Genomic DNA, 17,745 nt, shown 5'->3' with positions numbered 1-17,745 from the left:
TAATCACTTCATTCTTATCCAGGTATTGACATACATGTTGTTTAATAATTTGTTCAAAGATCTTTCCTGGTATAGAAGTCAGACTCACCGGCCTATAGTTGCCTGGGTCCACCTTCTTCCCCTTTTTGAAGATTGGAACAACATTTGCTCTTCTCCAGTCTTCTGGGACTTCTCCTGTTCTCCAAGAATTTTCAAAGATTATGGAGAGGGGCTCAAAAATGTCTTCTGCTATCTCCTTCAGTACTCTGGGGTGTAATTCATCTGGACCTGGAGACTTGAATTCATTTAGGTTAGCTAAGTGTTTCCTCACTATATTTCTGTTTATAGATATCCTGGATTCTTCAATTCCCTTAATAGGACAGTGAAGAACAGTTGATGTTACATTTCCTTTCTGAGAGAAAACAGATGCAAAATAGGAATTTAAAAGTTCGGCCTTCTCAACATCCTGTTTTACCATTTCATAATTTTCATCCTGTAAAAACCCTATAGCATCTTTGACTTTTCTTTTACTTTTGACATATCCCCAAAATCCTTTATTATTGCTTTTGACATCTCTTGCAAGCCTCAATTCATTGTCAGCTTTAGTAATCTGATTTGTGCCCTGCAGGTTCTGCAGACAGCATTATATTCTTCTTTAGATATGCCTCCCTCTTTCCATTTTATAAACATTTTTCTCTTCCTTTTTAGCATGTGCTTAAGTTCTGTGTTCATCCATCCTGGCTTCCTTAAATGCTTCCTATTCTTCCATCTTTTCGGAATTGTTAACAATTGTGCTTTGAGAATTTCATTTTTCAAGATTTCCCATCCTTCCTGGACATTTTTGTCTTTTAAGGATATTCAGTCATTGAATCCCTCCAATTCTCTTTCTGAATCTCTTAAAATCTGCCTTTCTGAAATCTAACCTTGACGTCTGAGTCTTCACAGGTCTTCCTCCTCTAGTTATCCAAAATTCTAAAATAGCATGGTCGCTACCTCCTAGGGTCCCAGCCACTTTTACCTCCTCAACCATTTCCTCCCTGTTTATAAGAATTAGATCCAAGGTAGCAGTTCCCCTTGTTTTCTCCCCTACCTTTTGGAAGATAAAGTTGTCAGCAAGAGAGGATAAGAATTTCCTTGACCTGTTAGTTTTGCCTGAGAGAGATTCCCAACAAATGTCTGGATAGTTGAAATCTCCCATGACCACTATGTCATATTTTTTGGAGAACTTGGCCATTTGATGCATAAAGAGTTCATCCATATCTTCAGCTTGCACAGGCAGCCTGTAGTAAATGCCTACAATGGTGTCCTTTCCATTGTTCTGTCCTTGTATTCTTACCCAAACAGTTTCCACAGAACTCCCAGTCTCTGAAGCTTCAATCTCTGTGCAGATATACGCGTTTCTAACATAAAATGCGACACCTCCTCCTCGTTTATCAAGTCTGTTTCTTGCAAATAAGTTGTATCCTTCTATCCTTGTATTCCAATCATGTGTATCGTCCCACCAAGTTTCAGTGATTCCAATGACATCATATTTCTTTTCATGCGTTAGTAGTTCCAGTTCTCCTTGTTTGTTGCCCATGCTTTGTGCATTAGTATAGAAACATTTTAGTTTGTGATTGGTTTCTCTTTCTCCAATATTTTTATTAATTAGATTCGTTTGTCTTTGTTCTTCCTTTCCACTTCTAATAGCAGAGTTCTCAATAGCATTTGTCAGGTGTATGGCTTTTTCTGGTCTTATGCTTCCCTTCCCATGTTGTTCTAGTTTAAAGCTCTCCTTACAAGTGTAGCAAGACGACTTCCAAATACATGTTTTCCAGTCTTCGTAACTTGGAACTACTGTGGCGGAGACAGAAGCAGCATCTATCACCCCGGATCCAGGGTGAGTTCAGAGGGGGAAGAGATGCAAGAAACTAGTGAGTCATTGCTGCGCTGCCACCTGGTGACATCTTGCTCCAGGAGGGCTGACTGATGCTTTGGGATTGAGTGCAGCTCCAGCCTCCTGTCACATCAGATTTGAGACTCCCCTCAAATGAAGTGTCGCCAGAAAGTACAGTTAAAAAGAAAAAAAACATTTAGATTAGCTATATAGGGAAAAGTGTATGGTATTGTGCAATAAAGCTAATTGGTTAGCTCACTAGCGACCATTTAGCAATGCACCAGCGATCCTGACCGGGTCGTACCGTGGTCGGGATCGCTGGAGCATCGCTAAATGTAAAGGGGCCTTTAGAGTTTATCGCAATTTCTGTGTTTTTGCTTGCTCTTCTGCTTTTTGAAGATTGACCCTAGCTTCTCAATGGAGATTGAGACTGGGGGAGTTTCCTGGATATGGAAGCAAAATTTCAATGTTTTCTTCACAGATCACTTTGTTATCACTTTTGCCTTGTGAAAGTCTCCATGATGCTGGTAAAAGCATTGCTCATCACCGAATTGATCCTTGATCACATTGGGAGAAATTGCTCTTGGAGGTTGTAGAGAAAACATTGCTATGAATAAAGAATAGTATTAGGCTAAACTGTGAGTTAGCCCAGTCCATGGATGAAAAGCTCCATCCATATATGAATGGTCTCAGGGTGCCTTACTGTTGGCGTCAGGGCTGTGGAGCCGGAGTCGTGGAGTCGGAGCTCATTTTGGTGGAGTCGGTATAAAATGGACCGACTCCTAAAATATTTTTAGTTAATTATATAATTCTACATGTGTTAATTCATAGTTTTGATGCCTTCAGAGTGAATCTACAATTTTCATAGTCATGAAAATAAAGAAAACGCTTTGAATGAGGTGTGTCCAAACTTTTGGTCTGTACTGTATATATGTAATCGATATTACATAGTATTACATATTTACAATTTATTACAGTTTGTGTTCTAAAGTTGTATTCCAATAAATATATATTATGTTCTATCTAAATATCTTGATTATTGTATCATAAAAATGATTAAACGTCTGATGTTCACATTGTACTACAATACATTTTTCACTTATATATAAGCAATATATGTGGGAGTGGGAGTCGGAGTAGTGGAGTCGGTGTAAGGGAAACTGAGCAGTTGGAGTCGCAGGTTTGGCTTACAGACTCCACAGCCCTGGTTGGCGTGACACAGGACTCATGGTAGCGCTCATCTTTTCTTCATGCAGAATGTGAGTCTGTCCTTGAGGTTTTTCTTGGCGTTAAGCTGCTTCTTTCCTGCCATTCTTGATACCAGTCCAACCTCCCAAAGCCTTTGCCTCACTGTGCGTACATATGGACCAGACCTGCCTGCTACCATTTATTAAGCTCTGCACCGGTGTTGAACAGAACCTACAGCGGAATCCATCTGAATACAGAATGGGAACTAAACATCCTGAATGAGCAACTTCTCCCAACGATCGAGGAGCAATTTATTAATGAGCAATGCTTTTCCCAGCAGGATTGAGCACTGTTACAAGGTAAAAGTGATCGCCAAGAAGCTTGAGGAACAAAACATTGAAATAGTGTGTCTGTGGCCAGGAAACTAGCCAGTTCTCAATTTCATTGAGAAACTCTGGTCAATCTTCAAAAAGAACATTGACAAACATAACCACAGACAATGTGATAGACCCCAAGCACTGAATAGACAAGAATGGGTCATCAGTCAGGATTTGGCCCAGAAGCTGATATCCAGCCATCAGGGCAAAGGGCAGAAGTCTCGAATAATAATGGACAACACAGTAAATATTGAGTCTTTGCCAAAACTTCATGTATTAGTCAATAAAAGTTTAAATACTTCTGAAATGTTTATGACTGTACTTCTCCTTCAATAGAAACTAAAAGTAGAGACCTTTCTGAAACCCAAAATTTGTATCAGTCTCAAAATTTTTGGCCAAAAATATACAAAACAAAAAACAATGTATAATCTGATCCTTCCACCTTCTCCCCTCCATGTAATTTTTAGAGTAGAAAAGGAGATCAAGAGAGTGGAACTAAGCACAACTATCAGTAGTATTGGCAGCCTGTAACCATGGACCCATTATCTTTCTCAAAACCTATTATTTCGGCAGCAATCAGGTATATTCATTGACCTGAAAGACTAGCCTAAAAAATTTCACTAATGAGCTTGCTATGATAGCATTCGGCCCAAGCAAACATCTGTGGGCTTTCTTTAAGTAGAAAACATTTACGGTATATTATTTTTGAAAATCTGCAAAAAGTGAAAATTCTATTCATTACTGAATATGAAGCTAGTAGCAGGGGTTTTCCGGGCGGGATATACATTTTGTCGAATTCTGACAGGGTGCGCAATTCTTACACTGTCAGGACTCGCCTTGGATTGCTCTAGCTCAAGTCTACGTGCCGACTAGTAGCTTTTGACTTCTCAGTGTTTTATTGACAGATGCTAGTCGACACATGACCACAACCCCGCAAATCGCTTACTTGCAGTTCTGTGAAAACTGCTTGAACTAGCGACAAAGGGGAATCCCAACAGTCTGCATATTGCACACTAACAGGTCTGACAATCTGAAGTCACGAATTTCTCCAGTCACTGTTCAGCCTGGTCAAAAAATCCTATGAGGGTTAACTTTCATTCTTAGATGTATCATTTCATCTTATATTTACCTAGTTACTCATGAATTACCACACCCCAAGTAACATTTGTAGGCTAGTGTTACCTAGGGAGATATAGGCCGCCCAAGAGTGGTTGTGGATTATCTTCCCAGTCATACATTACTACTCAGTTTCATCCTTCGAGATGGTGTAAGCAGTTCTGCACACGTCATTTCCTCTTACAAATCTCCAGTTAAAGAAACACAAATGAAGTTTCTTACATCGGTTTAGGAAGTTGTCAATGTTCTTGTTTTTCCTCATAGCTGGAAAGTCCAAATCATACACCATAGCGTCCAAGCCATCCTACAAGATAAACACAATAATTAGACACATCCCAACAACGGTGTCGTAACAGGTCAAATCTTTCAGTGCAGTCACATGCCAGGCATGGCAGAACGGGGGTAAGCGACCAATACTACTGGGCATGAAAATGCGTCACGTTCTGGGCACTCAAGTTCTGGTCAGCTTCACTTAGGCATGACGTTACTCTTCCTACAAATCACCAGGAGTGCACAGATTGCACCTTTTTCTGTGCCACCTATGACGACCTGGAATGCATCTAGCAATACTGATGGAGTGTTGCTCACATTCCCTTCAGACACCCATTGCTGAGGATGCCAGCGATGCTTCAGGGCTGACAGCTTAGCTGGATGCAACTCTAAAAACCGGCCAACAGGAGAAATCTAAAAAAAAAAAAAGACAATATTCCCCATGTAGAATCTCCATGCAGAGAAAAAAATGTTAGCGATTTTACCAAAACTGCACATTTTTGTTTACCGTATTTATATAAAAAAAAAAAAAAAAAAAAAAGCTACAAGTTGGCATGTGTTAAATGGATCCGGACAGCTGGTAAATACTTCCTACTTACTGTAAAAGCTGTCGGGGACGAAGCTGCGCTGAAGACTTGTCAGACAGGAGGGGGTCTCCTGCGGTGTCTCTCCACCCTCTCCTCTGGAGTGACAGATCTGTCACTGTGACACTGTGTCACTGTGTGTGTAATAGGAAGAGAATAATGGTCATCACCAAGCAGTGGGGGGAGAACCTGCCAGAGACCCACCTGACTAGTCTCCAGAGCAGTTCAGTTCTCGGGGCGCGCGCTCTCTCGGAAACACTATAGTGATCCAAAATTAAACATACCTGGCTGATACATGCTGCCTATGAAATCCCCCCACCCCCACTCCCCTCCCACCAGAGCACAGATGTCGAAGGAGGGTAGATTTTAACGTGCCCGTTCATTTGTGGTCATCAGGAAAGCTCTACCTAATGTGTACGGAGAGCTTTACCAGCAGAAGAGAAGCTTACAAGTGGAATTTGAATGAAAAACCAGAGAAACTTTCAAAAATAGAAGAAACTAAAAGGCACAAATACAATAATAGATGGGTCCTCAAGCACTTTCTTCAGTGGTATCAAAAAAAAAAAAAAGAAAGAAAAAAAAGATCTGCTGAAGATGACTCCTATGTGGAGGTTGGTATGGCTCCAAGGTCTTCCCAGCTTCACATGTTTGATTAAAGCAGGACTTGGATCATGTATCCGGAGAGCAGCTGTTTCAGAAGATCGGATCAAGATAAATCCCATCTTTAGAAATGCCATGCAGAGAATTACATCAAGATGCAAACAGAATTTGGTTGGCCCTTGTAATAAAGTTACTGGCACCTAGAATAAACGGTCCATGGGGAGTTTCCCCAGAACAAGTTTTTTTCCCCTCATAGGCTTCAACAGGTTAAAAGTTAACAAAAGTTTCCTATGGCTGCATTTGGGCACGTGTGCTGAAGCCATGTCATCACCACTACAGCAAAAAAAAAAACAGGAGGCAGCGGCAGAGAGCCAGCCCTGGAGCGGGGTTAATGAGTAAACCACCATTACTTAATTTTAACCCATAGCAGCCTATGAGGCAAAGAAAAAAAGGTGATCAGAAAACCCAGTTTAGAGTTGTCCCATGGCAAACACCAGCTGGTCAGATCCAGCCCATTGGGCATTGACAATAACGGGGTTTGTCTTTTCAACAGGCCAATAGGTTGGCATGCAGTACTTTGCTCATTACTTTTGGCTGGATTTAGAATGGAGGATTCAAAGATGATGTGAACAGAGCCTTACGGCCCCGATACATGCTATGCTAAAGTCAGCTGTACCCCCTGATGGCAATCAACAATGTATAGGGACCTCCTGGATTCGCTGAGTGTTTCTCGGGAAATAAGGGTCGGACAGTATACATTTTAACCCCTGACCCTTTTATTATTCAGACATAAGGAGCGGTCATGACTTTCTGGCAGCAGCTTTCTCAGCTATCCCCTTAGAAAACACATGAATGTTCAGCCAATTGGAATGTTCACTTGTGTGGTAGTCAGGAGAGAAAACTGTTGGACTAACGACCACAAACATGAGCAGCCTTACATGGTGGGAAAGGCCTGGCAATGAAACGTTAGGTTTGGGAATTTAGCATCTTGACTGTGGAATTGCAGGTCAGTACGACGGAGGAAATATCAGGAGAGCCAATAGCTAGATGTTCCAGGAGGTCTGGGCCGCACAGGAGGCCTCATAACCATTATTATAGGAAATTGAAAACCTGCCGCTCAACTCAGATTAGTGAGACAATTTATTGTAGTACCAGAAAACGGTCCGTATAGACCTTCATCAGTTACGTGCTAGTATGTCTGAATGCAGTGCAGAGGAGGGCGCTTTTTATGATTCTCATAGGTGAAGCCGATAATCAGAATGCATCTTCTACTTGCTTAACTGCTCACGTTAACAGTCATTTTGACCAGGGGTGCGCAAACACGTTTTTCCTATGTCTCGGAGCCTTGGTTCACCTTGAAGTATCTTCAAGGTGAACCAAGGCTCCGAGACATAGGAAAAACGTGCAAATTTAAACAAAGTCGGCTCAGAATGGGAAAAAGAAAAGAAATCACAAATGCATTTTGGGGAAAGTTTAAAAGCTGAAAAATAGTTCTAAAATCTGGAAAGAGTTCATGCTGTGACATACAGGTGCTAACATTTCCATTACTGCATATGTAGAAGCTCTGGCCCAAATGGTTTTTGCAGAGAATAGCAGCGGTGCGTTTAGTATCTAAAAATAGGAGCGATGCTCCATTATGGGAAGAAAGAAATGCATTCTTGGAAAGTACACAGCATTGTAACGAGAAGGATGCGTTTCCTCAATATTAAACTCCAAGACATTGCGTGTTACCCAGGACAATAAAGCCCAAATATCATTCCTTCATCTGGGTAACCAGCCACGGGCGCATGGGCTGGAGGAGCCCAGGAATAGTTTTACATCGCTAAACTCTGAAATCTGAGAAAAAGTTTCCGGGCTTCCAAAGAAAACAACATTCCTACAAGTGAATGTCTGCTGCAAAAGTGCTGAATGGAAAACCAAGAATACATCATATTACAAGGGAAACAGAGTAAGAAAACTGCAAAACACCACAAGCGCAGTTTTCAAAGCTTAAAAGGAATTTGCCCCAGGTTTTTACCACCTAATCTGAGAGCAGTACAACGTAGAGGTAGAGAGACACCGATTCCAATGATGTGTCACTTACTGGGCTTCTTTCTCTAGTTTTCATAAAATCACAGCTTTATCAGCCAGAGATTATCACTAGAGGACTAGTAAACCTGCTGCCCTGTAGTCCTCTGTATTTAGGAGCTCTGCATAACCCTGCCCCCACCGCTGATTGGCAGCTTTCTGTGAAGACAGTGCATAGGCAGAAAGCAGCCAAACAGTAGTGTGTGTAGGGTAAAACAGAGCTCAGCACTCAGAGAACAGCCAGATCTGCAGCAAAGAAAACAGTGATTTTATCAAAAGAGCAAGCAGGCCGATAAGTGACATCACTGGAATCAGGGTCTCCGCCTCTACGTTATGCTGCTCTCAGATGGGGTAGCAAAAACCTTGTGATATATAAGGTAGTCCTACATTACCAGACCATGGGGCAAACACAATACAGATCAGCTTATAGGACAAAGTGGACAACTGGATCATTTTTAACCCCAACCAATGATGAACATGTGCATCCTATGGGCATTATTATACAGATAAACATTTTATTACATTAAAGTGAATGGAAGGGAGTCTAATATTGATCGTCAGGCAATTTTTAAAGGCTGGATACCTTCCATAATGAGGTCACTGAAAACTACTACAGTAGAAAATTAAAACGGCTATAGTATACATAGCGAGGATCACAGCAAGGCAGAACTAATAATGAGCATAAACCCAATCGGGCATCCAGGTGGCTGGAACGGAAGCACATACTGATACGCTGAGATATATACGTGGTTGAGCCATCTCGTGCTTACTCTTCTGCGAGATGAAGATGCAGGAGTGCCCTTACTCTATGTATGCCCCCTCATCATTACTGCGGTAGTGGGGTACGCTTTTGCCCGTGATCAGGGCACCTTGACAGGGGAGGTTACATGTTCTCAATGTGTCCAGCACTGGTTTACTTTTCCTTCTCGGCTTGCTGCTGTGATAGAAAGGTGAGCTTACTCCTCCCGATACTTGGGATAGCAGGCTGCCATGTTTAGTAGCTGTACTAATATGGAACCTGTCCAGAGGACCCTACACAGACACAAAAACACTTTGATGAATGTCCTTTAAAAAGTCTAAAAACATTTTCTAAACAACAGTTTAAGCACTTGTCCATTTCCCATTGCTCAGTGTCCGGGCAGTACGCCATTGTTTCCATAAGACATTTCCATGCTGGTTATCCCTGAAGCTTTTAGCCTGCACTAATCGCCCCCAACCCTGCAGCATTGGAAGCACATAAAGTTCTGCTCAGACCGTACGCACGGCGTAAAATAACACGGAACCGCTGCCGCCCAGGACCCATCCCAATAACGGTGGTGACCCCGCTGACACCTATCTACTGTTTGCTGCTCCTGGATATGCACAGTACACAGCCACAACACCACAGCGCTGGGCACTGGCCAATCGTGGTCCTGCAGCTCTGTTACCCCTGAAGTGAATAGGAGCGGAGCTGCAGTACCCCAGAACGGGCAGTATAGAGCACTGTTCCAACCCTGTACACCGCTTACATCCACCTGCAAAGGAAGCTGCAAACAACAGAATGGAGGGGGACGCCGGACCCCACTGATCTGATAATGGTGACCTATGCTAACGGTAAGTTATCAATATAGAAGTCCTGATATTTTTTTTGTTCCGGCTCCTGAGGACAGATCACATAGCGACGTTACCAGGAGACTTCTCCATGTTTCCACTGTGTACATCAAAGTCCAGAGGTCTATGAGAAGTCATGTTACTGGCAGCAGCCACCGGATGAGAGGCTGTAACTAGGGAAGTCTCTAATCCTACTTGCAATACACTATGTATACTTATCTGTGCTTTAGCCTATAGTGTAGTATATACCCAGTACGTACATACTACTGGCACCAGTACACTCCACAACCTCAACACTACACTCGAAGGCCGAAAAAAATGGCTGCTGCCAATTACGCGGTGAATCATCTTTATATTAATAAGGAAACGGCATCATCACCAACGCACATAGCGACACGTAGAGAGCAAGTATTAGGAGACTGGCAGGGGACCAGAAACCAGGCACCACAGAACTGGTAATGGTACAAGGTTTGGAAGACCCCCAACTCCACTGAAAAGAATGGGGACCCAAACATTTGAGCTGGAAAATTCTCCCTCTCGGAACTCTGAACATTGCAGCGGACTTCCAGGAGATGTCAGGTACGAACCGAGAACTTATAAGATTGGATTCGCTCATCTCTAATTATCAGCCCCAATGGGGACCGTGATGATGAAGTTTGGAGAGTGCTGTGGAATAGGTTGCAGCTTATATACGGAAACATAATAGTAAGCCTCAGAAGGTTTATCTACAAAAATATCAGCCAATGTTCTTTTGTAAGAGGCCTCTGTCACCAGAAAGAGCCCCTGATCTTCAGGCATTTATCATGTAAGCTTGAGGGTAGCAGAGCCTTCTCGGAGCTTACAACTGGAAGAGAGGGGCAACTTGTACACCATGTAGTTGAGAATTTGGACTTTGTAAACTAAATTTCTGAAGATCTTCTTACTTTTCTATATTTGAATTGCATTAGATGAATATAGCATTTAGACCCCATTAATTATGTCTAGTGTGTATATCAGCAAAGCTCCTAGGAATGACAATTTTTATTTTTATTTTTTTTAACCATTTAGTCATAATGATACAACTTGCAGCCGCATCTGGCGCTGAGCTCAAGAGTTTCCCCAGGTATTGGCTGCTCTTCACTTTCTACCTTTATTTTAGCCATTTTGTCCTGCCTCCTCCTCCTAAAGGTGTGGTGGTCATGCTGCACGGTGTGTCCTCCGCGAGATTCTGCCCTGAGAAGCTTGCCACTGATGTGTCAGGGGCTTCCACACATTTTCTGGAAAATGGCATCTGAATCTCTGCTGTGCAGGTTCTCCACAGAACAGGTCTCTGGAGTCTATGTATGGGGGAGTCGGGAACTTTACAGCATATTTGCTCTTCGGGGCTTGGCAGAGGTCTGGGCAATCATTGTTACAGGAACATTTTGCTTTACATTTTTTGTTTGCTGCAAACCATGGTACATTGTGCTTTGGTCTCCCTCTTAATTAAGCAGAATGACGAGCTAAGAACAGAGCAGTGTGTAAGGATGAGGATGAGAAACCAACATTATGGATGTTATCTTTATACACTGCTCAAAAAAATAAAGGGAACTCAAACTACACAATCTAAAGCTCCCATTACACACTGCGATATCGCTAGCAATATCGCTGTAAAGTCACCGATTTTGTGACGTTGCAGCGATATTGCTAGCGATATCGCTGCATGTGATACTTACCTCCGACCGGCTCCCCCGCTGGTTATCGCTGATCGCGTGAGAAGCTCCTGGACCATTCCTCGTCAGTCACTTCCTGCGGCGCTTCCTGTGGTGCCGACGAGCGACATGTGGAGCCGGGCGGGAGGACGCAGGATCGCCGCGTCTGACAGGTAAGTAACGATACCCGTCCCCAGCGATGTCGCTGGTGAGATCTGCCTGTGTGGCAGCTCACTAGCGACCACCTAGCGATGCACAAGCGATCCTGACAGCGTCATATCGCTAGTCGGGATCGTTGGTACATCGCTAGGTGTAACGGTACCCTAACTCCAAGTCAATCACACTTCTGTGAAATCACACTGTGAATCAATTTCTCCTGCTGTTGTGCAAATGGAACATGCAACAAGTAGAAATGATAGGCAATTAGCAACACAATCCCCTATAAAGGAGTGGTTCTGCAGCGGGTGACCACAGACCATTTCTCTGTTTTCATCCTTTTTTTGGCGGCTGTTTTGGACACTTGAATTTTGCCATTGTTCTCGCTCCTAGAAGTACAGTAGCATGAGGTGGTGTCTACAACCCACAGAAGTTGCTCAGTTAGTGCAATTCATCCAGGATGACAACAATGTGAGCTGTGGAAAGAAAGGTAGCTGTGTCTATCAGCACAGTGTTCAGAGAAAGGAGCAGAAACCAGGAGAAAGGCCAGTACAGCAGGAGACGTGGAGGGGCCATAGGAGGGCAACAACACAGCAGCATGACAGCAACTTCCATCTTTGTGCAAGGAGGAACAGGAAGAGCAGTGTCAGAGCCCTGCAAAATGACCTCCAGCAAGCCACTAACATCCATGTGCCAGCTCAAACTGTCTGAAACAGACTCCATGTGGGTGGTATGAGGCACTGAAGTTCACAAGTTGGTGTTGTGCTTACAGCCCAACACTGTACAGGGCGATTGGTTGATTCAACAATGGCGCCCTGTGCTCTTCAGATAAAAACAGGGCCACACTGATCACGTGACAGTCTGGAGACCTCATGGAGAACGTTCTGCTGCCTGCAACATGCACCAGCATGACCAGGGTGGCAGTAGGTCAGTAATGGTGTGGGGAGGGATTTCTTTGGAGGACCGTACACCTTCAATACGCTAGCCAGAGGTACCTGGACTGACATTAGGTACCGGGATGATATCCTCAGACCCAGTGTGAGACCATATGCAGGTACATTGGGCCCTGGGTTCCTTCTGATGCATGAAAAGGTTAGGTCTCATGTGGTTGAAGTGTGTCAGCAATTACTGCATGATGAAGAAATTTATGCTATGGACTGGCCTGCCTATTCCCCAGACCTGAATCCAATGACATCATGTCTCGCTCCAGCCACCAACACATTGCACCACAGAGTTTTCAGGAGTTGACTGATGCTTTAATCCAGGTCTGAGAGGAGATACCTCAGGAGAACATTCACCGCCTCATCAGGAGTATGCCCAGCCACTGTATAGAGGTCATACAGGCACATGGAGGCTACACACACACTACTGAGCATTATTTCCTTGTCTTGAGACATTTCCACAAAAGCTGGATCAGCCTGTAATTTGATTTTCTACTTTGATTTTGAGTATCATTCCAAATCCAGACCTCCATGCATGTTTTATTGTTCTCAATTTATTCCCCTATGTCAGTGTTCCCCAACTTCAGTCCTCAAGAGCCACCAACAGGTCAGGTTTTAAGCATTTCCATATTATCTCCCAGGTGGCAGAATTATTCCCTGTGCAGGTGAGCAGATCTCACCTGTGCAATTTTAAGGGAAATCCTGAAAACATGACCTGTTGGTGGCTCCTGAGGACTGGAGTTGGGGAACACTGCCTTATGTAATGAATTAAGTTTTGCAAATGGAATATTTCATTCACTGATATCTAGGATGTGGTATTTTAGTGTTTCATGTTTTTTTTGTTTGTTTTTTTGCAGTGCAGTTTATAAGAGCATGGCCATTAGAATATTTATTTTATCTCCCTGGAGTACCCCTTCAAGAGAACTTGAGAATACCCTTTTATTTCTTAACAGCAAGCACCCCTTCTCCATGGCCCTTCATGATGTAATTGAATACCATTATAGCCTATGGTTGGCAGAAATAGCGATTAAGCATCAATCACTGACTCCATTTAATGCAAAATTCTGAACTTTGCGGAAGTGATTTGTGCCACCGTTTTTAATTTAATATTTTGATAAGTTTAACTTTTACTGACTGAGAAACTACATAAGTATATTTTACAATTGTTTATTTTTAACAAAAAAATGGTGAACAGGTCAAAAATGTGTTTTGTTTTTTTTTACTTTTCACTTTGTTAGTCCCTTTAGGGGACTTGTACCTATGAGCATTTGTACTATATACAGCAATACACCAGAATCACGGTCTCCAATTATGGACGTCACAGGAAAATTAACACGTGAAGCAGAAGGGGCTACAGAAAGACAAGCAATTCTAACCAAACACCCAACTTCATTTGCTGACATGCAACCCCAAACTTTCAAGGAACCTCCATCATGCTTCAATGCTGCCTGCAGGTCCTCATCACTGTACCGCTCTCCACAATCCGCCCATAAATACCATTTCTACTCAGATTTCTCAGAACAGTAGACGGAATGTGCATATAGATTCTTTGCGGAGTTTTTGAGAAGAAATAGCAGAAACTAGTTTTTGGAGCAATTTTGCAGAGTTCACAGTACGGTTCTGCTCTAAAAACTATGCACATAGCTGATGAGTGTAGCTAGGTCCCACCAGTTGCTGCCAGTTCTGAGTGGATGGCTCTGCTGGACATCACCTGAATTCGAACGGAAACGAGCAAGACATGTCTTTCATCAGCGGCACCAAGTTCCCTTGACCGACAGTATCATCTACGGTCTTCAATGTTTCACATTTCTTGGTGCCTCTTCAAAAAAGAACACTACATCTTGAAGGCCCAATCTGCTTTAAATCTTAGCCTTATGCAGTATACACTGCCTTGCGAAAGTATTCGGCCCCCTGGAACTTTCCAACCTTTTCCCACATATCATGCTTCAAACATAAAGATACCAAATGTAAATTTTTGGTGAGTAATCAACAACAAGTGGAACACAATTGTGAAGTTGAACGAAATTTATTGGTTATTTTAAATTTTTGCGGAAATTCAAAAACTGAAAAGTGGGGCGTGCAATATTATTCGGCGCCTTTAACTTAATACTTTGTTGCGCAACCTTTTGCTGCGATTATTGCTGCAAGTCGCTTGGGGTATGTCTCTATCAGTTTTGTACATCAAGAGACTGAAATTCTTGCCCGCTCTTCCTTGGCAAACAGCTCGAGCTCAGTGAGGTTTGATGGAGATCATCTGTGAACAGCAGTTTTCAGCTCTTTCCACAGATTCTCGATCTGATTCAGGTCTGGACTTTGACTTGGCCATGCTAACACCAGGATACGTTTATTTGTGAACTATTCCATTGCAGATTTTGCCTTATGTTTGGGATCATTGTCTTGTTGGAAGACAAATCTCCGTCCCAGTCTCAGGTCTTTTGCAGACTCCAACAAGTTTTCTTCAAGAATGGTTCTGTATTTGGCTCCATCCATCTTCCCATCAGTTTAAACCATCTTCCCTGTCCCTGCTGAAGAAAAGCAGCCCCAAACCATGATGCTGCCACCACCATGTTTGATAGTGGGGATGGTGTGTTCAGGGTGATGAGCTGTGTTGCCTTTACGCCAAACATATCTATTGGCATTGTTGCCAAAAAGTTCGATTTTAGTTTCATCTGATCAGAGCACCTTCTTCCACGTGTTTGGTGTGTCTCCCAGGTGACACTTTTTATGGATAGCTTTGAGAAATGGCTTTCTTCTTGCCACTCTTCCATAAAGGACAGATTTGTGCAGTGTACGACTGATTGTTGCCCTATGGACAGGATGTCCCACCTCAGCTGTAGATCTCTGCAGTTCATCCAGAGTGATCATGGGTCTCTTGGCTGCATCTCTGATCAGTCTTCTCCTTGTTTGAGATGAAAGTTTCGAGGGACGGCCGGGTCTTGGTAGATTTGCAGTGGTATGATACTCCTTCCATTTCAATATGATTGCTTGCACAGTGCTCCTTGGGATGTTTAAAGTTTTGGAAATCATTTTGTATCCAAATCAAGAGTTAAACTTCTCCACAACAGTATCACTGACCTGCCTGTTGTGTTACTTGGTCTTCATGATGCTCTCTGTGCTTCAGACAGAACCCCGAGACTATCACAGAGCAGGTGCATTTATACGGAGACTTGATGACACACAGGTGGATTATATTTATCATCATTAGTCAGTCATTTAGGAGAAAATTGGATCATTCAGGGATCCACAATGAACCTCTGGAGTGAGTTTGCTGCACTGAAAGTAAAGGAGCTGAATAATATTGCACGCCCCACTTTTCAGTTTTTGAATTTCCACAAAAATTTAAAAATAACCAATAAATTTCGTTCAACTTCACAATTGTGTCCGACTTGTTGTTGATTCTTCACCAAAAATTTACACTTGGTATCATTATTTTTGAAGCATGATATGTGGGAAAAGGTTGAAAAGTTCCAGGGGGCCGAATACTTTCGCAAGGCACTGTAACTATCTTGTGTCTAGTTGGTGTTCTCGGTCTTGCTATGATGTATGACTTGTGACATGTAACGGTTTTCTATGATGACTTAGTGAATCCTGCTTTGAGCAGGGGGTTGGACCAGATGACCTAGGAAGTCCCTTCCAACTCTACCATTCTATGATTCTATGTTTCCACAACCTTACATATGTAGCAGAGTCTGGTTGTTCCTCACTTAGGTTTAAGACTCCTACAATACTGTTTTAGTTAAAGGAGTTGTCCACTACTCGGACAACCCATCCTCAATCCTTATGTCCCCCCCTTTATAAAATAATACTCACCTCCGATGCGGGCCCTGTTCCTGCAGTGCCGCCACTGGCTCTCTGAGGGACACAATGTAATGCGATCTTTGCGGGTAATCAGCGCTGACTTCGCTTCCTCCGGATGTATGCAATTTTGTCCAAAGGCTGGGAGAGTGAAGCTAGCAATGATGGGCCGCAAAGACCATGTGACAAGGTCATGCGATCCCCGGGAAGAGCTGGAACGGAATAACTTATTTTAAAAAAGGGGAAATATACTGATTGAGAAGGGGTTGTTCAAGAAATGTACAACCCCTTTAATGACCATTTAAACCTACATATGAAAATGATGAGCATACCAGTTTAGTATTATTGGTCATTCAAGAATACCTAGAAAATGCAGTTTTGAAGGCAAAGGGCGGACACAATAAAAATATTGATTTCCCTTTAGTCCATTCACTTTGCATTTGGTTTATTTTTATCAATGAACTAATCTACTTATATTGAAAACTCTCACACTTTGGGGCACAGAGGTAATGACCTCAGTGTCTGGGGTTGCGGTGCAGGAGACAATGCCGGAGATCTTCCGCGGACTAGACATCCAAGATGCATAGTTGTCGACCAGCTTCTCAATGTACGTTTTCTCTGAAATGAACCAGGATTTCAGAGTAATAATTACGTCTGCAGTAACACATCCAGTGATTGATTCATGCTGCCCAAACTACCAAAAGCAAAAAGACAAAAAACGACAATGTCCTACCATGCAGTTTGTGCGGTCTTTGACGAAGCCTTATTATGCCAGTGGAAATGAAGCTATATTTCATATACTCACTATTAAGGAAAGCCAGGAAACAGGGCTTTGAGCCTTTTAAATATTTTACCAAGTTTCAGTTAATTCCACATACTTTATCGATTTAGGACTTTGTAGATTTAGTAGCATTCCACTTAAACAATCTCCATAACTGGTAGATTCATTTACAGTAGTGAATACTGGGAAGCCTTCCAAAGCAATATAGGCAATTCCTGAAATTCCATATTGCGAGGTTTCCAGGTCTGAAAGCAAAAATAACCTGAAGTTCTATATATTACTAAGGAAAACGAAAACATATTCCATTTTCAGATCAAGGGTTGTCAAGATCATTTATAGTCTAAAGCAAACGCAGCAACTTCAAGTCTAAAAATTCTGTAGATCGCAGTGACTGGGGGGAGGGGGACATTAAAACAATATAACACATAAATAGGACAACTAATCAGAACGCTCGTTCCCCCATTATGTCTCTCAACAAAAAAACAAATAAAAGAGCAAAACTATTGTCTGTTGGGTGAAATTATTTTGAAGCAACCTTAAAAACGATTCTCGACAGCACGTAGTGCTGTGGAAACAGGTGATGTGCTGCTGAATATGATATTCTATGTGCACAGAACGATCTTATCAGTATGACTTCTTGCTTATGAAATTTTGGAGAAATTCTTCAAAAACCTTAATTTAAACACATCCTTACTGATGGTACTACAATGAAGTGCATTCAGCCTCTAAAGAGGCTAGGAAACAACCACTAACTG

The 17,745-nt window shown here is 42.5% G+C and overlaps 1 protein-coding gene across 2 annotated transcripts in view; it reads right to left on the bottom strand.

Moving 5' to 3' along the window:
• ROCK1 (Rho associated coiled-coil containing protein kinase 1) overlaps positions 1-17,745 on the bottom strand; it is a 173,321-nt gene that overhangs the window by 108,910 nt on the left and 46,666 nt on the right. For both annotated transcript variants that reach the window (XM_073550864.1, XM_073550863.1), the window contains exon 2: positions 4,759-4,840. In XM_073550864.1, coding sequence (XP_073406965.1) covers positions 4,759-4,840 — 82 coding nt within the window. The remainder of the gene's footprint in view (positions 1-4,758; positions 4,841-17,745) is intronic.

Source organism: Dendrobates tinctorius, unplaced genomic scaffold (genome assembly GCF_039654945.1).
Source record: "Dendrobates tinctorius isolate UK_male_01 unplaced genomic scaffold, ASM3965494v1 ptg000171l, whole genome shotgun sequence".
Classification (NCBI taxonomy): Eukaryota; Metazoa; Chordata; class Amphibia; order Anura; family Dendrobatidae; genus Dendrobates; species Dendrobates tinctorius.
The sequence above is the reverse complement of the archived record's forward strand: the minus strand, read 5'-3'. Positions and strand labels throughout refer to the sequence as shown.